The sequence below is a fragment of the Dipodomys merriami genome, unplaced genomic scaffold (assembly GCF_024711535.1).
Source record: "Dipodomys merriami isolate MVZ:Mamm:240054 unplaced genomic scaffold, mDipMer1.0.p SCAF_5, whole genome shotgun sequence".
NCBI lineage: Eukaryota > Metazoa > Chordata > Mammalia > Rodentia > Heteromyidae > Dipodomys > Dipodomys merriami.
Genome location: NW_027206068.1, coordinates 64,370,488 through 64,394,584, shown reverse-complemented (window position 1 = coordinate 64,394,584; position 24,097 = coordinate 64,370,488). Strand labels below are relative to the sequence as shown.

General features: G+C 42.6%; 1 protein-coding gene across 1 annotated transcript; it reads left to right on the top strand.

Annotated features, from left to right (window-relative positions):
- The first annotated feature begins 1,492 nt into the window (after nt 1–1,492).
- Nucleotides 1,493–22,909, top strand: Slc35b4 (solute carrier family 35 member B4). The gene is made up of 10 exons (XM_069996794.1): nt 1,493–1,799; nt 8,548–8,661; nt 9,832–9,934; nt 10,538–10,587; nt 12,682–12,763; nt 12,987–13,047; nt 14,945–15,054; nt 16,163–16,238; nt 17,954–18,029; nt 19,293–22,909. The coding sequence occupies exons 1-10, from the start codon at nt 1,723–1,725 to the stop codon at nt 19,537–19,539; spliced, it is 996 nt and encodes a 331-aa protein (XP_069852895.1). The 5' UTR covers nt 1,493–1,722; the 3' UTR covers nt 19,540–22,909.
- Nucleotides 22,910–24,097: the final 1,188 nt, after the last annotated feature.

Sequence of the window (24,097 nt, the reverse complement as noted above, 5' to 3'; positions counted from 1 at the left end):
CAGCCCCATCAAGACTAGTTTTTGATGGCAGTTAAGTGTTTACACTTCCTTTCTATTCCTTGTTCCTAGTATAAAATATGATCCCTAATGCTCTGAGTTTGTACCACATCATACATCTCAGTTACAACTAATTCCAGTAGCAAAGTATATGGTAGAATTTTGGAATGTCATGCTGCATTTGCTTTAATTTCAAGTGAGTCATAAGTATTCTGAAGTCTTCCCTGAGATGGACAATATACTTCAAAATAGTGTGCGTGTGTGTGTATGTTTCCAAATTTGTGACCCAGAGACAATATTAGAATCATTTGGGGTCCTAACTATAAATACAGATTACTGGATCTCTCCTCAGACCTACTGAATCAGAATCCTTGTGGGTGGGGTCCAGAAAGTGATATTTTCCACAAACACATCTGATAAGCCTAATGTATTCTAAAATTCATGTGTGTGTGCAGTAAGAAGGCCAGTAGGAACATAAGCTAAAGTGAATAAAATAAGCACTACCAATTAAATTCCATATTTAAGGAGCATCCACTTCAAGTTGGCACAAGATAGGCCAAGGACAATAATGACTAAAAGAAAATCCTTACCTTAAAGGGTCTAACAGGATCAACTAGCCTGCTGGATGCAACAACAATAAATTGAATACAAAGCAATCTACTTCTTGTGCTAGTATTTTTATAGAATATATCTTTTAAGATAATTATTGTTCATTTAGCCGATAAGTTTTGAATCTAATAAACAAGTGATAATAACCTAGACATACACTCATTCAAACGACCTTCACTAAGCACCGAGTACCATAGTTTCCAATCTTTTCACCAAGAACAACTCCATTATTGAAAGGCTGCCCCCAAACGCAGTGTATTTTAAGTTTCTAATAAAAAAAAAAAATCGAGAGCTGTCAAAGCTTGTAATTAGCATGAAACAACCAAGTTCACACTTACAGAATTTAAGTAAAAAACGACTTTTAAAAGCTTTGCTTAAGCGGGGCATCATAGTGGCTCCTCCCAGTATTTGAGATGAGGAGGATGGTGGAGCAAGGCACAGAACATGTTTGATCTTTGTTTGTCTAACTCTTACAACCACCAGGCGAAGTGGGCATGGCTGTTCCCATCTTTACCTCACTTGAGATGGAGGCTCAGAGACACAGTGCTGATAAGCCAAGGCCAACCTCAGAACTTTCGGCCCAACCCTGGTTTCCTAGAGGTGAATTCAGAGGCATTTCTACGCTGGGGAGACTAGTGAGCTCGTGTTTCAGATGCCATGCACCTCTACCGACCTAGTTAACAAAAAGTTCTCATTTGTAGTTCTCCATCAACCAAGGACCTTGACAGCCGTGGAACTTCACTTCCCAGCAGGCGTCAAGGCAGCTGATCACGCGATACTCACGAAGCGCTAGTCCCGGCTCCTCTAGTGAGGCCGCCGAGCAGAGGCGCGACTTGTCCCCTACTGACGTAAGGGCGCGTGGCATGCTGGGATTTGTAGTCCTCTTGAGGCTCGGACGCCCCCTCGGATGAATGGGGCCGGGACTGACGGCGAACTACAGCTCCTCGGCTTCGAGTGTCGGGCGGTGTCCCGGGAGGAGAGTGAGGACCGCGGCGGACCCCGCGGAGAGGGGCGCTCGGGACGCCGGCGATGTGCGGCGCCGGCTGGCCGGGGGTAGCGGTTTGATCTAGACGGGCGCTTCCTCTGCGCACTCGCTCCCCGGGGCCTGCACCGGCCATGCGCCCGGCCTTCGCGGTGGGCCTGGTGTTCGCGGGCTGCTGCAGCAACGTGGTCTTCCTGGAGCTGCTGGTCCGGTGAGCCACTCGTTCTGCCGGGCCTGGGACCCCCGGGACCCCCGGGGCGGTTCTGAAGACCCCCCCTCCGCCTTCAGCCGCCCCCCGCCGGTCCCCAGCGCGCCGCTCCCGTGCGGGCCCCGGGGCGCCGGAGCCCGAGCCCCGCTCGCGCCTGGCCGCCTGGGACCCCGCGGGAGCTGCCCGGTCGTCTGTGCTGCGCAGTGCTGCCCATCCCGCCCAACGGGTTCACAGCATCCCAGTGAGGCCGACACTCTGGGTAGTGCTGTCCGCCCCCCCCCCCCCCCCCCCCGTCAACACTGTAGGGGTTTGGAAGGAGTCTGGAAAGTTTTTCAGATGACTGATCCAAGGTCAGTAGGGAGCAGCGGGGCGGGGGGGGGGGCAAGAACTTATGTTCCTTTGCCAAGCCCCCTCTCTCCTCTCCCCCTTTCTCCTCTCCTCTTCTTTCCCTCTCACCTCTCCCCATCTCTATTCTCTCCCTCTCCCCGCCTTCTCTCCCCCCCCCCTTTCCTATCAAATTCAAGCCTTTCTGGGGCCAGTTAATAATAGCACATGCCTGACTTGAGCAAAACTTTCAGACAGCAGTAGTACACAGCCATCCTTGTTTGCACACACTGCAGTTTCATCTGCTTCCAAATGCCCCACAGAACGATCTGTTTTTATTGGCCTTCAACAGTGTTAAGGCACTTTGCCCATACACACATCTCAACAATATAGAAAGATAATAATTGTATGTAGAGGATAGGTCAAAATGACCCAGGCGCGTTTCCAGCTTCCGTAATGTGGTTTTTTGTTTCTTGTTTTGTTTTTAATTGGGAAGCATGTTCTAGGAGCCTTACATTGAGAATGACTGAGACATTTCCCCCTGGAGAAGCAGGTTGGCTTTGTGGAGGTGTCTGGGAAATAAGGTTGAGTAAGAATGTGCAAAGTTCAGGGCCAGAAGCTTTACAGAAGACAGCAGGTGGAGTGGGAAAGGCTCAGGACTTAAAAGTTCAAAGTTATGAATTTCACTCTTGGCTCCGTCATCCATTGGCTTTGTGGCCTTCAAGTTACCTAGCCTGTCTGAGCTCTTCTTTCCCAACCTCAGCTATAACATAATACCAGGTTCCATGTTTCTGAACCTATTTATTATCTCCACTGACTATGTGAACAAATCTATGTTTAAGAATTACAGTTCTTAGCTGAGTGCCAGTGTCTCATGTCTGTAATCCTAAGAACACTGAGGTCTAAGGATTGCTGTTCAAAGCCAGCCAGGGCAGATAAGTTTGTGAGACTCTTATCTCTAAACAGCAAAAAGCCAGAAGTGGAGCTGTGACGCAAGTGGTAGAGTGCCAGCCTTGAGTGAAAAAGGGGAGGGACAGCACCCAAGTTCAAACCTTAGTATTGGCAAAAACAAGAAAAAGAATTATAGTTAGCTTTTCAGAAAGGGAACTTAGGTTGCCTTTGACAACTTGGAAGTGACAAAGCAAAAACTGGAATACAAGAGTCTAAATTCCTAGCACAAACCTTTTTCCATTTCCCTGTCATTTGGTGTGTGTGTGCCTGTGTGTGTGTGTGTGTGTGTGTGTGTGTGTGTGTGCGCATGCATGCACATGCGCCTGCACACATGTGTGCACGCTCTAGTAATGGGGCTTGGGTCCTGTCCCTTATCTTTATTCAGTCAAGGCTAGCCTCTACCACTTGAACAACACCTCCACTTCCCTCTCCACTGTTTTGAACATGAACAGCCCATAGCTTTTGGTCATCCAATTTGTCATGTGGTATCTAGAAGAAATGTACTTTATTATTCATTGATATCATCGACTAAAGTTATTCTGAAGCAACCAGTTGACATACATTTTGCTCTGTAAAGGGTTAAGTTTTGCTTTTCCAGAGCTTGAAATTTTATCATGCAGGAAATGTTGATAGAGATTTATTATTTGTCTTGGGAGTAGATAGTGACGGATATGAAATGAAACAAGTATATCCGGCTATAATTCTGATACAGTTGAAAGGAATGCCACTTTGGAAATGTATATAATATACTAAATATGTATATATATAATATTATATAATACATATTATATATAATATGATGTCATAACTATATAGTTTAAAGTGATATAATCACACCAGGTGGAAATGGAAGTCAGAAAGTAATAGTGTAATATTTGTGTTGAGTATGCTATTAAATCTTGAGAAAGACTGTAGAATGTCAGAATATGCTAACAACTGAAGCCCCCTTTTACTAGTTTATGGGCCCCTGGCTAAATTACTTAACTTAAGCTGTCAAAGGGAACCAGAGCTCTATCGGTCTTAAAGGGTCTTGAAAGATTAAATGAGCTGTGTGAGGATCACCTGAGGTACACTGGTAGTTGGCTTACCTTTCTCTCTTGCATCTTTGTTTCAGCACAGGTATACTTTGTTTTATGATATATTTCAGAAAACTGGAGATAAATCTACATTTTAAAAATGTTTATAGGTACTTCTATTCCAGAATCCTCAAATAACTTATAAGTAAATCACCACTCAAGTGAATCATCACTCCTTATTTATCTTCTTTGCAAATCTGTATTTTTATATACAGTGGTAGGTTTTCATAAAGTAAAGGAAGTAAAACTTCTTGATTTGAGATTAATCAAATCAACTTTACATCAGACTGAACAGCAGCTTTACACAATTGCTTCTCTTACAGAAAAATAAAGTAAGACCTGCTTAAGCCAGATGGTCTCTAAGCTTAATTTCTAAATGTGACCTTGAAATTTGTGATTTTAATCTTAGGCCATCACCATGGGAAACTTATAAATTTTTATAGGGCTGGAGCTGTGCTTTGTGTATTGGTATTGGAGCACTTAGGCGCCATTATAAGCACAAAGCAGAATTCTAAATGTAAAGGGTAAAGTGACTGGCTGAAAGGAAAGGACAGTTTTAACCATCTTTCCAAAGTAGAAAACAAATTTAGGTTTTTTTTTCCTTTCTAATTGTATAATTGAGACCAGTAAAAAAAAAAATTGTAAGCTGTCACTGTACTAGGCAGACACACAGAAGTGCATGAAGGCCTATTCACTCACCGAGGAGTTTATATTCTACCCTGCAAATAAGATAAACACACTTTAGCTAACTAGGCAAACTAGGCAATGTATTGCATATCTTACAGCAGGAAAATAGTTGGAAGCATTTTATTTTATTTTTCCCACATAACTTTTCATCCAGAAGGCAGATGTGGAATTGAATAAGGAATTTTTTTTTCTTTGTCGGTTGTGGGGCTTGAACTCTAGACCTGAGCTCTGTCCCTCAGCTCTTCTTCAAGTGGTGAGCACTCTACCACTTGAGCCACGGTGCCACTTCCGGTTTTCTGAGTGGTTTATTGCAGATAAGAGTCTCACAGACTTTCCTTGCCCAGGCTGGCTTTGAACCATGATCCTCAGATCTCAGCCTCCTGAGTAGCCAGGATTACAGGCATGAGCCACCAGCGCCCGACTAAGGAAGTTTTTTATATCTAGAAAATAATTACAAAAGACATAAACTTATCTGCCCAATTTGTTATCTCTCAAGTTATTTTAAATAAGTAAATAAATTTGGATTCTTGCCAAAGAGAATCAAAGAGATGCCGTCTTCAGTTTCTGAAGAGTAGGTTTGGGAGTGCAAAAGACTTGCAAAAAAATACATTTCAAGTTCTTACTCTGAAGCTTTAAACTGAATTATTCAAGTTAAAATAAATCCCCTGAGAGCTAACTATACAACAGTACAAAAACTTGTTTAGCTTGTTTTTAAAATACTGGTTTGGGTAGAGCAGGGGGTTTATACTTGTAATCCTAACCACTGAGTCTGAGATTGAGAGGTTCATGGTTCCAGGCTGGGCAAAAATTTTCCTAGATAACAGCTGGCTGTGGTGACACAATGCCTGTTATCCCAGCCTCAGGGCAAGCATAAATAGGACACTTAAGTCCAAACTGGACTGACCATAAATGTGAGACCCTATTAAAAACTAAGAAGCTGGATACCTGTGGCTCATGCCTGTAATCCTAGCTGCTCAGGAGGCTGAGATCTGAGGATTGCGGTTCACAGCCAGCCTGGGCAGAAAAATCCATGAGACCCTTATCTCCACTTAACTAGCAGAAAACCAGAAGTGGTACTCTGGCTCAAAGTGGTGCAGGGCTATCTTTGAGCAAAAGAGCTTAAGGATAGTAGCCAGGCCCAAGTCAAGCCCCACATCCAACAACAACAAAACGTCTCTTCGATATATCTGCCTGGGCTGTCTTTGAACAGCATTCCCTAGATCTCAGCTTTCTGAAGTAGTTAGGCTTACAGTCTGCCTCTCTCAGTGCTTGTAGCACACATTGTTTAAGTGCTTTTCTGAGACTCGCTTATTTATTCAGCAATTAAAAAACTAGTGATATAATTCCATTTAAATACTAATACTGTTTCCATTTTAAAGATAAGAAAACTAAATTTAGATAAATTGATTAGTTTCTATTTTCATATAGTAACAGGGTGAATCTTGCCTGCTTATTGTGTGTGTGTGTGTGTGTGTGTGTGTGTGTGTGAGTGTGTGTGTATGTGTGTGTGTGTGTGTGTGTGTGTGTGTGTGTGTGTGTGTGTGTGTGTGTGCCTGTATTAGGGATTGAACTCAGGGTCTGGGCACTGTCTCTTAGCTGTTTTACTCAATACTGGTGCTCTACCTCTTGAGGCACAGCTCTCCTTACACTTTTCAGATGGTTAATTGGAGATAAGAGTCTCCTGGACTTTCCTGCCCTGGCTGGTTTTGAACCTTGATCCTAGATCTCAGCCTCCTCTGTAGCTAGGATTACAGGCATGAATCACCAGCACCTAGCTTGCCTGTCAGTAAATTTAACCATTGTGGAGCACAGTAGGTCTCAGCCATCCAACCACACAAGATCAGTACCAGCACATTTAAATACACGCAAATGCACACACACACCATTGGTCCTTCCCCCACATCAATATCAGTAACTTTCAACCTGGGAAGCTTTTGAAGTTCTCATTGCAAGGGTCTTTCCCTTGATCAATGGAATCAGAACTGGGAGAGGGCACATCTTCAGGCACCTGTGAGTTTATAAAGAGCATCCAGGACAGAACTGGAAAGCACTGTTGCTACAAACCACCTAGCATTAGATTTTTTTCTCCTTCTGTCTCTGGTATTTAGGCTAATGGTTTTAATTAGCTCCTTAGATGAGATAAAGGTCTTACATGCTTATTTATGGGTTCCTGCAAAATGTAACCTTGTCTGTTGAACACAAGAAACACTGGGGAAAAAAATGTTGAATTACATATAATGGAATAGATTTCAAAGACATGTTCCTAGTCAAAGAGCTTAAGAAAGAGTAACAACAGTGTGCTTCCAGTGGTTAAACCTTACTTTCTACAAAATGGCTTATGCCTGATGAGTGTGTTTAATAATTTGTATATTTTGGCATTGCTATTTTATATATTTTTTATTTTTTCCCAGTCCTGGGGCTTGAACTAAAGCCCTGGGCACTGTTCCTGAGCTACTTTGCTCAAGGCTAGCACTCTACCACTTGAGCCACAGCACCACTCTGGCTTTTTCTATGTATGTGGTACTGAGGAATTGAACCCAGGGCTTCATGCATGCTAGGCAAGCACTCTACCACTAAGCCACATTCCCAGCTCGCTTTGAGTTAAATAGTAAGAATTGGATGGTTTTCTTGATTGGTGGTCTCCTGTTTCTGGTAAGGTTGAGTCTTGCCCACCCTTATTTCCTCATTTTTTTCTACTTATTCTTTTGTGGCGGCCTGCCACCAGGCAGGTATTGGTTCATCAGCTTCCTTGCCATCTGCAAGTTCTTTAAAGCTGCAGTTCCCTGATTGGCTGCTTTTCTGCTAACTCATATCATTGGTTCCCCAATTCCTAGAGGAACCAAGGACCCAGTTAGGGGGCTTAAGCTGGCAATTTCTGGTGATTGAACTTGGCTGAATGGAGGACAAGCTCAACAAAACAGGCAACATCTCACAAAACTCATTTTCACAGGGTGCCTCAGGGAGGATGTTAGAAGGAATATTTCTGCTTTGTAATCTTGTTCCTAATAGCATGGAAGACTCCCCAGCTGTTAGATAGATCACTGAATAGGAGCAGTTGAATTACACAACTGTTTCTTGACTGCCTAGTGGATCTGAAATATGGCATGAAGGGTTGTGGAGAGGAGTATGTTCTAGCAATGTTTCTCAGTCCTTAATTTATTGTTCCCAAACCTCTAGGACCCTTTCTAGACCTATTTATCTTAGTTACCTCTCCATTGATGTACTATTTGCTGGTTTATATGCAAAGAAGTATATCTCTCCCTCACTTTAAAACAGTGGGATTTCCCCCATCCCAGGGGCCAGTTTTGAGTCCTTGGGGACACTATCTAAAGTAAGCTGCTAGTCAGCACCTGGTCAGGAGGGATATATGAACATTCCAGGAGAAATTCCAGCATGTATCCAACTTCAGTTTTGCTACCTAAGCTGACTAGGCCTCTGATTACAGGCCTTTGGTTAAATGAGCTGTACCACAGTTTTAGTAATGAAGGTGGCCGAGTAATTATCACTCAGGGCCTGCCATACTCAAGGAAGAATGACGTGAGGAAGCATGGTGCTGAATGCACATGATCCATACAGAAGCCAAGGTAAGGAAAGACAGTGGACCACAGCAATCTAGCCTTCCTGTTATTTTGGAATTATAAATATAACACATTTTAATGCCAGTTATCTCACTTTTTGTGCCTTATTTTTTCTTTTTGTTGTTCACTGTACAGGAAGCATCCAGGATGTGGGAACATCGTGACATTTGCACAATTCTTATTTATTGCTATAGAAGGGTTCTTCTTTGAAGCTGATTTGGGAAGGAAGCCTCCAGCTATCCCAATAAGGTGAAGTGTCTAGCTTTTGGTCTTTTTTAACGAAACTGAGAGGTTATGGCTGTATGTGATATTCTTTTCTCAGACTTACATCAAAGATATCCGCAGAATAATTCAATTTAAAAGTTAATATATTTTGAGACTCTGGGGAGCCCACTTTTAGGATAAAAATCCTGCCCATTTCAGGTAAAATAACTGTGATGGAGATAATAGTGTGTGTTGGGGGGACGGGAGGAGTAATGGGGTCAGTCAGAAGGCATAATTTAGCTGGGCACAGTGGTGTATGCCTGTAATCCCAGCAATTCCAGCTCTTCAGAGGTGGAGACAAAAGGATCTTGTGGTCCAACTGGAGTGTATAGTGAAACATTGTAGCAAAACAACCAAACAGAAAAAGAGGAAAAGTCTGATGTGAACACAAATTTGTAGTAGTTGTGTATCCCATTCCCTGTGATGGTATAGTTATAAGATATGCTAAGTAGTATTGTTGCACCTTTTTTTTTTTTTTTTGGTCATGGGGCCTGAAGTCTGGGTATGGGCGCTGTCCCTCAGCAATTCAGCTGAAGGCTAGCGCTCTACCACTTGAGCCACAGCACCACTTCCAGCTATTTCAGCTTATGTGGTACTGAGGAATCGAACCCAGGGAAGCACTCTACCACTGAGCCACCGTCCCAGCCGCCGTGGCACCTCTTGAAAAAACCCTATAGATAACTATTAAGTAACATTTGTGTGTGTGTGCGTGGCCCTGGGGCTTGAACTTAGGCCTACCACTTAAGCCACAGCTCCACTCGTAGCTTTTTGGGGAGATACAGAGTCACATGGACTTTCCCGCACAAGCTGCCTTTGGTCAGTGATTCTCAGATCTCAGCCTCCTGAGTAGCTAGGGTTATAGGCATGAGTCACCAGGGCCCAGTAACATTTTTAATGCCTCCTTTCAGGTTGTGTACTTAGCAAATTAGACGAATATTTCTGCAAAGTCTCTGGTGATTCAAGCTCTTCCCATGTTTCTCTGACTTTGTGGAATAGTTTTATATGCCTTAGTATTTGATTCACAAGTTAGTGGTCTTTTAACAGAGAAGAAATGAGCAAAATGCTTTTGAACCCCCACCCTCTCATACCTCTTTCCCTCTAACTGATCATCTTGAAATGTTAGAGTTGTGTGAGGTCCTGTTCTCTGTGTTGCAGGTACTATGCCATCATGGTGACCATGTTCTTCACTGTCAGTGTGGTGAACAACTACGCCCTCAACCTCAACATTGCCATGCCCCTGCACATGATATTCCGATCCGTAAGTGCTCCTCTGAAAAGCAAAAGCAAGCAGGTAGACCAAATTTATGGCAGAAGCAGAAATGTCTTCTAATAAATGAAGTCTAGGCTAGAAAAATAGGTTTGTGAATGCTGAGCATTTATCTAAGAACAAGGCTAAAAGAATTGTGAAAGTGGGACTGGGAAGGTGGCTCATTGGTAGAGCACTTGCCTTGCACACATGAGGCTCTGGGTTCGATTCCTCAGCACCACATAAGCAAAAAGAAAAAAGCCAGAAGTGGCGCTGTGGTTCAAGTGGTAGAGCGCTAGCCTTGAGCTGAAGAGCTGAGGGACAGGACCCAGGCCCAGAGTTCAGGCCCCACGACCAGACCCAAAAAAAAGAATTGTGAAAGTGGATGGCTCTCTTTTATTGATCTCAGGCCTAAATATGTGATTAATGAAAAGCATTGTGGGCTGTACTTTTTGCCATCATAAAAACATCTGAACCTCATTAATTTTTTTGTACTAACTTCCTTCATCCCATGTTTTCCCAGTATTCATGTTTATTCATGTTGGTATTCCTGTTGAATTATGCTGTGTTCTTTTCCTGGTGCACTAAAACTCTTACTCTTGTCTCCTTTTATAGGGTTCTCTAATTGCTAGCATGATTCTGGGAATTATCATTTTGAAGAAAAGGTAAGCTGTATATCCATAGACTAGGAATGCTGGGTTTCATTTCCCTCAGTGTATAAGCTTGCTCTTGGCCATCTACCTTTTTTCTTAGTTCTTTCCTCTAAAATGATGCATAGTCATGAAGGTTCCTGAGGTCTCAGCCCTTCCTGTGACTCGGTGTAGAGCTAAAGCATTAGTGCCAGGTTAGTCTGTGGAACCAATTGATAGAGAATTTAGCTGTCCAATATGGCTTCCATTAACCTCATGTGACTATTTACATTTAAGTTTTTTTAAGATAAAACAAAATGAAATACTTAGTTTCTCCATTTGACTTGTCATATTTTAAAGGCTCAGTAGCCACACATGGCTGGTGGCGGCCATATTTGGAAAACCCAGATCACAGAACATTTCTTGCAGTACATCTGTCTTGTGGGACACTCCTGTCCTAGCAGATGCTTACTGGTATAACATAATGACTGGAGAATAGTCACATGTACTGAGAATCCCCAGCAAAGGCCCAGTAGGCATGAAGATGGAAGGACAGGTTCAGGATGGTTCTCTGTAATGACCACCAATGCCACTCTCTGTATTAGAGGCGGAAAAAGGCAGAAGTACCAACGATGCTTCTTCGATGTATCTTCATTCTGAGTCTTGCTTCTCACTGCCAAAAGAGACAGCACATACAATATAGAAACTTTTAGGAAGAAATTTGCCATCCTTGCTAAGCCCAAAATTGTGTAAGCTGTGCCACCTTTTCAATATGTTCAGTACTCTGCCTCAGTATTAGAACTCTATATCGGCTGTTAGTTCAAAATGTCGTAACCTGGAGCTCTTACCCAAGGCCATGTCATGACAGGGACCATTGTCCCATGTTACTAGGCTCCTTATCATGGGTGCTTTTTCTCCTGAGGCTTCTCATTTCCCAGATCAGTGCCACTGTAGATCAGTTTTTCTTTTCTGGGTTCTGTGTATTTGAGCAAACATTTGTGAAGATCAGATACTGGAAATGACCATTGTGCTTGTTGCAGCATTGAATTCCCTTTGAGAAGGAACTGTCCTTCTCAACCTTTGATTTTAGTTCTAATAGGGATACAAAGAACTTATCCCCAAAGGAACTTGGTTCTCTTGATAGTTCCTTAAAATGCCATTAGCGTTTCTCAAACATCTGTTTCCTTTAGTGACTTGAGTGTGTCATCTTAAGTAATGGAAGAAGTAACATTGATCAAGATGCATTATACTTATAAACTGATTTGTTGAGTTGAAACCCCTTTGTATAACTACTTAAGATAAGGATAAAATAAATAAAAAGAAAGAAAAGAATAAAAAGCATTTATAATCTCTTTCTGTGTATTATCAACCACAGAGCAGGAACTTATATAAGTTAACTATCTAATGTAATTAACTAGCATCTTGTCTTTTTGTCTTGGGCAACAGCCCTTTGGGTTTATACTTTGTGCTCCACATTCCAGAATTGAAACACCAAATCTTAAGCATGCCCTTTATAAATTTTAATTTCTTCCAGCACTTTCCTGAGACCTTTCACTGACCACTAAAAATCTAAGAAAGATGGTAATGATAGTATTTTTGTACTGTGACATGTTACTATAATTGCTGCTAATAGTTTTACCCCCATACACGTATCACTTTAACTACAGTATATATCAGCGTTTCCAAAAAACACCTAAATTATTCAGAGACTTACATTAAAGAAATGCCTTCCCCAGAGAATGAATATTAATGATTTCATAAGTATTGAATCGTGCTCCTTGAGCTTCATAGTCTGTTGTTCCTCTTGAGTGGCATGTGTGTTATAACTCAGTTTGAGCCCCAGTACAGCGAGAAAAGCCACTGGTCCCAGTCTTTTTGTTGTTGCTTTCTGATGAAACAATCCATCTGTTGGCATGGTTGGCTATAAGCTGTTGTAAACAACACCAAGGAAAAATGTAACCTCCCAGCATCGTGTTTCCCTCATGAAGGTACATATTCGTGTGAACAACTGTGAAGCACTTCTTGCAGTGATATTTTATTGATTCATACTTGCATGTATCATCTGACTGTAACTATTTGGAACTTTATATGTGTACTCTCCTAAGATGTTTTTGTTCTTATTTTTTTCAGATACAGCATTTTCAGATATACCTCCATTGCATTGGTATCCACAGGGATATTTATTTGCACCTTCATGTCAGCAAAACAGGTGGTAAGAATCGGTTCTCAAATCATCCATAGTCACTTCTAGCCATTGGGCCCATTGACCAAGCATTTATGGACTGTAACATGACTTAAAGGTTTATGTAATGCAAGGGCTCAAATCTCTGAAAGACAGGAGTAGAAAGGCAATGGGTCACATACATATTCCTCTTACATCTCAGCACATTCCATACAGTTCTGGCCTCTACCTAGTGTATTTTCTTCTGTCCTAGACTTCCCAGTCCACCTTGAGTGAGAACGATGGATTCCGGGCATTTGCATGGTGGTTACTAGGCAAGTATACTAATTAAAACAAAGCCCACGGCCTCTGCAGTTGTGTTTGCTGAGATTTCGCAAGGGACATGTCTGTTGGTGAGAAACTTAGGCTAAACAAATTATGCCATAAAAGAGAGGGCACTTGAGACCATATACCTCTGAACTTTAGTATTCAAGAAATAAAAAAGAAAAATGCCCACCTCATGGCAATGTGTTTATTAACAAAAGAATCCATGTCTTTCTTGGTGTTTTTGGTAATAACAAGAATAGATTAAAACTTACCCAATGGAAGTGAAATATCAATGAAAGAACCATGTCCCTCTTACTCTTGGCTTCAAGCTTTAGCTCTTCAGATGACCATTCTTAACATAGAAAGATCTCTGTAAGCTATTAGAAAGCATACTTTACTCAATTAATAAGGAAGAAATAATGTCTACTAATCTTACATCAACCTCACTAGTCCTATAATCAAAGAAATGCACATTAAAATAAAAAAAATACCTTTTTACTTTGGCCCAGTCATATTGGCAAGATGATAAGTGATTATTTTCATTGCTGCTGAAGGGTCAGTAAGACAACTGTTTTTGTATGAACTGTAGAAGTGTAATTGGCATAGCCTTTGTAGGAAAACATTGGGCATTGGGATTTTCTTTCTTTTTTTTTTTTTTTTTTTTTTTTTGGGTCCAGTCATGGGGCCTGAACTCTGGGCCTGGGTGCTGTCCCTCAGCTCTTCAGCTCAAGGCTAGCACTCTACCACTTGAGCCACAGCGCCACTTCCGGCTTTTTTCTTTTTGCTTATGTGGTGCTGAGGAATCGAACTCAGGGCCTCAGGCATGCAAGGCAAGCGCTCTACCACTGAGCCATCTTCCCAGCCCCTGGGCATTGGGATTTTCAAACGTCTACAACCTTCAAATCAGTAGTTTATGAGAATTTATGCTAAAGAATAAAATAATTGGCATTTAAATGTTTGTATACAGTATAATTATTTGGATTAACTCTTATTGTAAGATATTTAAGTATGGTACAATCATGTAATAGAATAATATACAGTCATTAAATCATACTTTGAAAAATTAATAAAGGATTTGAAGGAAAAAAGTTGTAGGAAAGGCAAGATATAAAAATGTATGTACAAGCTGGGCACTGGTGGCTCAAACTTGTAATCCTAGCTACTTGGGAGGCTGAGATCTGAGAATTGCAGTTTGAAGTCAGCCCTGGTAGGAAAGTCCTTGACACTTTATTGCCAATAAAATACTCAGAGAAAGCTAGAAATGGTGCTGTAGCTCACGTGATAAAGTGCTAGCATTGAACAAAAAGAAGCTCAAGGATAGTGACCAGGCCCAGAGTTAAGCCCTAGGACTGGCAAGAAAATATAATAAAAAGTATATACAAATAAGTATGTAGGAGAGATATAGAAAACTATAAAGAATTGGGGGGTAATACTGTTAATTTTTAATTCTAAGTTTTTGTACATGTTCTATTATTAGTTTATAGTATTTTCAAGCTGTGAATAATTATCTATCTATCTTATCTATCTATATTCAATGCTGGGGCTTGAACTCAAGACCTCACACTTGTTAGGCATATGCTCTGACACTTGACCTACTTCATTAGCCTTTCTTGCTTTTAGATTATTTGTCAGATAGGATCTATCATTTTTGCCAGAGACAGCCTCAGACTGGGTTTGTCATACCTGTGCCTCCTGTGAAGCTGGGGTTACAGATGTATGCCACCACCTTTGGCACATTTGTTGAGATAGGGACTTTATCTGGCCTGGCCTCAAACCACAACCTTCCAGATCTGTGTTTCTGAATAGCTAGGATTACATGTGTGAATCCCCACTCCCCAGCCCTTCAGTAGGAAAATGTGGAAAGTAACAAACACTGGTGTCTTCTAACCAATGTTTGTTTTCTAGGTATTGGAGCACTGACTTTTGCTCTGCTGATGTCAGCCAGGATGGGTATATTTCAAGAAACACTATACAAACAATTTGGGAAACACTCCAAGGAGGCTTTATTTTACAATGTAAGCAACTTTTTAATCTGAACAAGATGAAACTCCTACCCTGCACTATGCTAGCTTGGGTGAGATTCTGATATAGTTGGAAGATCAGATTATTTTCAGTGGACAGCTTCCAGAGCCACAGACTAAAGACTTCAGGTAGGGTGCTAAATCATAGTTGTCTACAGGAGGAGCTCAGGATCTGCAGGTTAAATGGCTGTTAACCAAGAGCAACACAAAGGGATGAGAAGCTGCTCCAGACTCAGCATTCTTGTGGATGAAATCAGGTTCAACCCAACATGGAAACCTGGAAAGGAAAAATCAGTTCCAAAAGCAGCAGGCCAGCGGGACATATCTGGACATCTTAGGGAGGGAGAGTCCAGAGGCCCACGTCGCCCCAGAAGGATTTATTCATAGGCTAGTTTAATGAGCTAATTATGTGTGCCTGAGAACATGAAGTACAGAACTAACACCTCTTAGAGTTATCCTCTTCTTTCTCCCTCTTTGCTATTGGAATATGCCCAGAGCTTAATGTTGAACCTCCTACTTTGTTTGCGCCTTTGGTTTAGAAAATCTGGGGTACATAGTGACTGCTCGGGAAGTATTACCCGAGTTTCATTACTACTGTCCTAGTGGGGTAGATGTTTGTGGTCAAGCACATTAGCTCGCTTACCTACTGTCCCTTTCTTTCTCCTCTTCCTACTCTGGCCTTTCCCCTCACCTCAGCTTGATCTCAGATTTCTTTCCCACTCATTTCTAAGTTCTCTAAAAGCTGCCAACATACTCCTTATTTATAGTATGTTTGCTTAACCTTTCTTAAAAATAGTAAACTGTGGCAAATCCTTTTGGCAGAAGACTGTTTACATTTCTCCCCCGCCTTTAGTAGACAAAAGGATGCTGGTTCTTTGCTTGCTTGGCTTTGTCCATTCTAACCCTCAGAATGCTAAGAGCAACGTCCATACTTGGGGGTGATGTACAGGGTCAAAGGGACAAAGACACTAAGTCTAACTAGGTGTGCTTTATATTTATCACCTTTCTAGCTTTCAACATAGTAGGTAAAGCTACTGTGATTATTCTCAAATACTGTGATTATTTTTCAATTTAACTTTCTGTAAACTATTTCTTTCTCTAGCATGCCCTTCCACTTCCTGGTTTTATTTTCTTGGCTTCTGATATTTACGACCATGCAGTTCTGTTCAACAAGTCTGGTGAGTCTAAGGTTATATGGCAGAGTTGCCTCCCAGTTTCCAGGGATTTCTCATTTGTCTGTTTTACATTTTTGTCAGTTATCTTTCCCCCTCTGAACTTCCAGAAGTGTAGATAGTGCTGTTAATTTGTAGTTAGAGCAGCAGAAGCTCTTATAAGCTTTCTCCATTATTTGCAAATGAAGAGAGTATCTTTAGTTTTTATTTTGCTTTGGAGCCTACCTGTTTGCCTTTGAACATAGAATGAGATTTTACAGGGTCAATAACAGTACCCAGCAGAGACTGGAGCCCTGCAAAGTTGGGCAGCAGCCCAGCTCTGAGGGGCTGGACATAATTTTCTGTTGTGCAAGGCAGAGCTGCTCACAGGCCGCCACTGCCTTGTTGCCAAACAAGACAGTAGCAAATGATGACAGACCTTGTTTCCTAGTTACAGGTTAGACTAGCAACAAGGCTATGCAGAATTAGCTTCAATTATCTACAGAATAAGCTAGCTATTACTTTTTTTTTTCTGTTGGTGGTAAGATTTGAATTCTGGGCCTGCTCTCTATCCCTCAGCTCTTCATCTCATCCACTTGGTGGTTAATTGGAGATCAGAGTCTCATGGACTTTCCTGCCTGGGCTGACATCGGACCTTAGTCTTCAGATCTCAGCCTCTTGGGTAGCTGGATTATAGGTGTGAGCCACTGGTGCCAGGCTAGCTATTACTGGTTTTGTTTTTTTTTTGGGGGGGGAGGGCAGGTTGGAGGTGACATGAGATGAGTTACTACCCTTTTTTGAGGAGTATATTATGGGCATAGGGCCCTTTTGCTAAGAGAGGGCTGAGCCCCAGCCTGGCCTTGCCATTGAGCCTCCTATAGGTCTTTTTTTTTTTTTTTTCTATCCATTTAATCTCAGGCTGAGCATCTTCAATGGCTTTTGGAGCCTGGGGAACTTCCTTGGCCTCCATGTTCTTGAGAGCCTCTTCAGTGCAGTGAGTCCCAGGGGATGGGTCACCTGGCACAGCATAGCTATTACTTTTTAAAGGGCCATTTGATTAACTATAACTGGTCAGTCAACAAATGAAACTAGGTGTTCTGATGTTTAATTAATAACCATAAAGTGGTTCACAGACAAACGAACACACATGTAACAAATAAGCACTTTTCTAATCAAGCTTATGTTCCACATACCTTCAGGGATAAGTGCATTTTGAAGAATGGTAGTGACCATCTAAGAACGTTATGAAGTTATGACTGCTCTATGCCTGGGCAGCGTGCCTTCTGCCATTTTCCAAATTCTGTATGGTAAAAGTAGGGACTGTGTAAGGAAGTTTGTAAGGCTCTGTATTACTCATAGTTGTAAAGTGCTCCACAAGTCCCCACATAGCCAGATGGTGGCTGATGCAGACTGAAATCAAGGAAAGTAAAAGGATGTTTGGTCTAAATCGACTAGCAAGGGAAATAATGCTGCCATTTTTGTTACGCTTTGTCTGTGTTACTTTGTTCAGACAATGCAAAGTTCAGCTGTCCAAAAGTAATCTGACCACGGGGCGGGCAAGAAAGTCCGAGAGACGCATCTCCAAAAAACCACCAGAAAACCGGGAGAGGCACTGTGGCTTAAGTGGTAGAGTGCTAACCTTGAGCTGAAGAGCTGAGGGACCGGGCCCAGGCTCAGAGTTCAAGCCCATGACCCACAAAAAAGAAAAGTGATCTGACCATGTCCTCTCTTAATCTGTGCAGAATTATATCAAGTTCCAGTCATCGGTGTGACAATGCCTGTCATGTGGTTCTACCTCCTCATGAATGTCATCACTCAGTATCCTTTGGATTACTCTGTCATCTTTGTGTCACCTTCGTGCTATATCTTCTAACTGTGTGGCACATGAATTTGGTTTTTGCTGCCGTCAGTTGGAAACAGGGAACTTCTTTGCAGAAGCAAAAGAGATAGAAGCGGTGCAGTAGACCAGTAAGTCACACAAAGGAGTGAAGTGAAGAGCCCATTGCTTTGTTAAAAACTAGAGTCTAAGCCAGGCACTGGTGGCACAACACCTATAATCCTAGCTACTCATGAGGCTGAGATCTGAAGATAACTGTTCAAAGCCAGCCCAGGCAGGAAAGTCCATGAGACACTTATCTTCCGCGCCCCCCTAACCCCCCCCAACACACACAAAAGTGGAAGTAGCACTGTGCCTCAAGTGGTAAAGTGCTAGCCTTGAGCACAACAAGACTCAGGGACAACCTTTAGGTCCAGAGTTCAAGGCCTGAGACTGGCAAAAAAAAAAAAAAAAAAGAACAACCTAGTGTTTTATTGTGAGCGATCTGAATGACCTGTCATTTCTACCTGCAGTGTTGTGGTGTCCTAGGATGTTTCTGAAAATCAGTCATAAGTGCCAAGAAGTTCTGAAAGAAATCTCAAATTAATTGACTTTTTTTTTTTTAATTTTTTTGGGGGGTCGGTCGTGGGGCTTGAACTTTGGGCCTGGGCGCTGTCCCTGAGCTTTTCAGCTCAAGGCGAGTACTCCACCACTTGAGCCACAGCACCACTTCCGGTTTTCTGGTGGTTAATTGGAGATAAGAGTCTCACGGACTTTCCTTCCCTGCCTGGCTTTGTTGAACCTTGATCCTCAGATCTCAGCCTCTTGAGTAGCTAGGATTATAGGCGTGAGCCACCAGCACCCAGCAAGACTGAATCTTTTTAAATAGTTACTTTGAATGACCTTAAGTTCATTATCAAAATTATGAAGTCTTTGAATAGTGAAATAGATTGAGAGGGACCTTGTTCTTCTGAAGTCACCTCATGGGAGTGCCATATGGTTTCTTTCAGGAGAAGTAGGTGGAGAGACATGTGATGCTGGACGGTACCACCCTGCTGAGCAAGTCACCCTCGAACCCAGAACAGTAACGGGAGGGTTTTAGGTAGTTTTGAATTGGGATGCATGAAGGGGATGGTGAGACAGGATGATCTGTGGAAGAGACTCGTGTTTTCTTCAAATGGGATCATGTAAGCTGAGAATTCATTCCAGAAGGTGTCCCATGTCTCCACGTACAGTTTACAGTTACCTTAACCCCACCCCTCCAGGTACGTGTGCATCCGGGGCGTGTTCATCCTCACAACAGAGTGCGCCTCCCTCACTGTCACGCTCGTTGTAACTCTACGCAAGTTTGTGAGCCTCCTGGTTTCCATCTGGTACTTCCAGAACCCCTTCACGCGGTGGCACTGGCTGGGCACCTCGTTTGTCTTCTGTGGGACCTTACTGTATACAGAAGTGTGGAACAGCCTAGGGACTATGAAAAGTCAGCCACAGAAAGATGACAAGAAGGACTGAGGTCCGCCTGCAAGATGGAGCAGTGTTGCGTGAGGGAGGCCTGCTGGTGGTCTGGCCACCGTGTCACTTGGGTTAAGTGGAATGACTCCCAGTACTGAAGCAGTGTGCTCCAGGGGAATTCAGAAGTAGAAGGCACAGCCGTGAGATGACCTTGTGGCTGTCTGCACATTTGTGGACCGAGTAGACATCCCTCAACGCTGAAGTAGACAAAAAAAACCAACCCAGAACCTAGTTCTACTCTATCAGACAGCCTTCACATTTGCTTTTCTGTTTCATCTACCAAAAGATTTAGAGCTGTATTTGCTTGTTAAATACCGAGCCCCAGGGCTTCTAGTTTTATGTCTGTGGCCTCAGAGAAGTGGTGGCTTTTGTTACTATTCTGACAGTTTTCTCCCATGACAGTCATGGCCATCCTTGGCCACATCCCATTTCCTCCCGTCTCCCTCCACTCCTCAGCAGCACTGTGCAGGCCATCAGAAACTCCAGCCACCACCGGCCACTGAGAAACCCACTGGTCAAGGGAACCAAGACCCCAATGGGGTTGGACTTTCTCCGGTGTGTTGGGAAAGAAACAGGTGCTGCATGAGCCGAGCCCTGGTGATCCCAGAGCTCATTGGTGGGCCCGCTTCATGTCTAGCTCCCCCTCCCTCAGGCAAAAGTCAGGTGTTTTCCCTGTCTATCACTTTCTCTGCTTAGAGCAATCCTGCAGCATCTCCTGGCAATTAGTAAGGAAGATTGTGTGTGGATTAGGAAGTACAAGATAGGGATGATGGCCTGGACAGTACAGCGGCCCTGTTCAGCACCCCAAAAGTCACATCCTGTAGCCCAGGATGCAGGCCCCAACTGGGTAGGTGAGGCTGTGAGAAGTTCATAACCAGGAAACGTCTGCCTGGCAGCTTTGGGGGTCATCACTAGTCAGGTGAGAGATAGACTTACTATGTATTGTGTGTGTGACACAAGCAGCAGATCAAATCCTAACTAGAGTTGAAATTTACCCTTTTTCCCCCCCCATGAATGTTCTTGTTGGTCAGTGTCAGAAAAGTTGTATGTACTTTGTACAGGTAGGAACATGCCTCTCTCTGCTGATCATTTCAAAGTCTAGTTCTCCTCTATGGAGTAAGTTAAGAAAGAAGAGCACTGTCAGCGTAGCACATGGAGCATGGACCTTGGTGCTTACCTAGGTCCTCATTACCCTTGCACAACTGCAGACTTCTGTCAGCAGCTAAACTTACTAGCCCCTTCTTTTTTTTATTTTTTTTAAGTATAGACAAAGGCCTTTCCTGTTTTGCTGGGTACAAACTGTGTTCTATGAGCCTCCTAGGCTGACTGTTCAGAGATACAATAGTCTGTAGTCAAAGTAATGGCAGTGAAGAGGTGTGTCCATTAACCCAGTGAGTGGGGTCAGGTGGACTGCCTCAGATTTTTGTTAGATAAAATGCAGATGCTATTTCTCCACCTAAATCCCTGGGTTTGCAGACTGATTTATTGTTCTAATCATTGACTGCTTTCCAGTGCTAGTGATTTTTCTCAAAGATGCTGAATTAGATGTGAACCCATTTATGGACTCCAAAAGCTATTGCTCCGAAACAGAGTTCCTTGGACTGATGGTGCTATAAATACTGAGTGTTAAATGCCCTCTTAAAAAAGAAAACAACAAAAGCTACTTTTCCCCCTCATTCTTATAGAAGAATTTGCCCCTAGGGGCTATTTGCCATATATCTGGAGTCTGGTAACTCCAAATAGGCTCTAGCCTCACATAACTCATTACCATCCTTACGTTGATGAGAAATAATACCGTTTATACTTAATGGGATCCATAGGCAGGATTTAACTGGGCCTAGCTGGACTTAGGTTCTGGTTTTAATGTGCTTATTCCTCTCAGGATGGATACTCTACCAGTTAGTAATAAAGGATATTTGTGTTCGCACGGCAAAGAGTGTTGAGGGAGCAGGCCTGAAATGCTCTGTGAGTTTGGCCTTCTCCACAGTAGTTGGATATAAGGAAAGATAGCTAAATACGTCTTTTTTGTTTACCCTTTAAAAAATTTCCCCTGGCATGGTTGCTTTTTCAATACAGATTGATAAAGGCATAAAAAGGGTCAAAGGAACTATTTTATAGACAATCAGACTCACATAAATGGAAGAAATGTCTATTAAATACCTTTTCCTCTTTTGAGTCAAGATCACAGGATTTTGTGTGTTCAGAGCTCAGGCCATACTATTTGTTTATAACAGTTTAATATTTCAGGCATACAAAATGAGTAAAAACCAAATAGCAAAGGACACTTAACCAGAAATTGCACCATGCCCAGGAGACTGCAGCTTCGCCTCCTGGCAGGGGTAGTAGATGAGGTAACAGGAGAGGACAATGGGTTATATTATATTAGCCTCCTGGCAGGCATAATAGATAAGGTAACAGCAGAGGACAGTGGGTTATATTAATTTAACATCTGTATATCGTTTGCCAAAATTCTGTTATCACTATTTTTATTTTATTATTATTATTATTTTTGCAGTACTGAGGGTTGAATACAGAGCCTTGTACATACTTTTCTTTTGTTTACTGGGGTTGAACCCAGAGCCTCAAGCTTGCTAGGCAGGCCCTCTGACACTTGAGTCACATCTCCAGCTCTTTTTTTGCTTTAGTTATTTATCAGGTAGGGTCTCGTTTTTGCCCAGAACTGGCCTGGGAGGGAGACCCTCCTACTTGTGTCTTCCAGCATAGCTTTATTTGTTGAGATGGGATCTCAGCAAACCTTTTTCTTGGGATGCCCTTGAACCATCATCCTCCCAATCTCTGCCTCCTGGGTAGCTGAGATTCGCTGACATGAGCCACCATTGCACATATTTTTCATTCTTCCTCACCTACCTACTGAAATTATTTATATGCTTAATGAGTGTATATGGAGTTCTACAATATTTAGACATAATCCAAATAGTTGGTATTTTGTATTTTGCTATTTTTTTCTCCTTCCTATTCAGTTGACCAAAGTGAAATACTGCAGAATTTGGTATGGAAACCTTGAAAGCCAAGTTGATCTGTGTCACTCCATAAGGCTCCTCTGCTCTTCTGGGAAGATTACATGGTAACAATGGATTTTAATAAACACCAGGGGCTATTTCCTAAGCACCTTTCCCTCTCTTCTGCTTTATTTTTTCTACTTCCTAACTTTTCCTCCATTTCCTAGCTACAACCTTTATTCACGTGTGTTTCCTACTAAGCAATAACTATAACTATAATCTGTTTATGCCTCTATTCTTTGGGGCCTCTTGATGTTTTCATGGAGTTTTATAGGATATTTATACCTGTGAGGCACTCATTTTGTTTTATGTGCTTATAAGTATTGCTATTAAAGACTGTGGCCCAGCGAGTGTGGTGATGCAGCGTGTAACTTCAGCACTTGGGAGGGTCACAAGTTCCAGGCTTGCCTGGGCTACCTAGTGAGATCCTACCTCAAAATAAAACAACATGGTGCCTATGTATGGATGAGAATGGCAGAGTGGATGGGTATGGGTGTGAAGGGTGAGTGTGGAAATGTGTGTATCGTCTGTGACAGTCCAGTGAGGGGCTGAGAACCTTTGCCATTCCTTTCTGGGCAGCTCCTCTACCATTCCCTTTGGTGTTTGGGAAGCAACACTTTCCGTACTTGGCTCTTCAGCAGTTCACCCGCTAGTGCTGGTACTAGTAGAGAGAGGAAGTGAAAAACCAGCGAGCGTAGTCTGGACGGCTCACCGCTGGACTTGTTGCATTGCCCTGAGCAGGTGTACAGCTACACCTGGAGAAAAACCACTCGGCAGCGATACAAAGCCAAACTCTTACATTTGCATTTTGTCTATTTTGGGCTCAAATGGAAGGAATACTGAGTAATTCCACTTTTATTAGATTTTTGGTTTCAATTGCTTACTCTTGCAAGCGGATTTCACCAGTGGCCTTTTACTTGTAGATTGAGAGACCTGTCAAGGTAGCTAAAATCCAGTGGCAATTAGTCAACTTACATTTAAAAATACATACAGTATTTCTAGGGACAAGAACTTGTATAAGCTCTAGAATATGATGACTAAAGCTGGGGGGAGAACCTGCCCTTCTGTGCTTTGTAGTGTGTTCCTTCTTTCTGGAAACTTCCTCATTAGACATTCCAGGGATCGTGTCTAAAAAAAAATCACTATGTACTGCCAGTCCCTAGCCTAGGGTCCGGCATGTTACATGAATAAAGGAATGCTTTCCAAGATTGCTTCCTCTTTCACATTCTTGAGAAACAAGCATTCCTAAAGGCTGTCCTTACTCCTCATCAGCTGGTTGGCCAGAAAGCAAGTAAGAGGAGAGAAACATTCCAGAGATTGCCAGCAAGAGCAGAAATGGAGAGATGCTGGGTGGTTGCTGTAGAGTGCAAACTGCTTCCCACTCATTGTCCTCTTGGTTGCCTGCTGCTCAGAAGAAGCCAGCACATCACAGGCCTCTCTCGCTATATCGCAGTTTACTTACGGCAGCATCACTGTGGTGTCTTTTGTCATTTTTAAACAAACACGTAAACGGTGATCCCTTTCGCAGGAGTTACGTT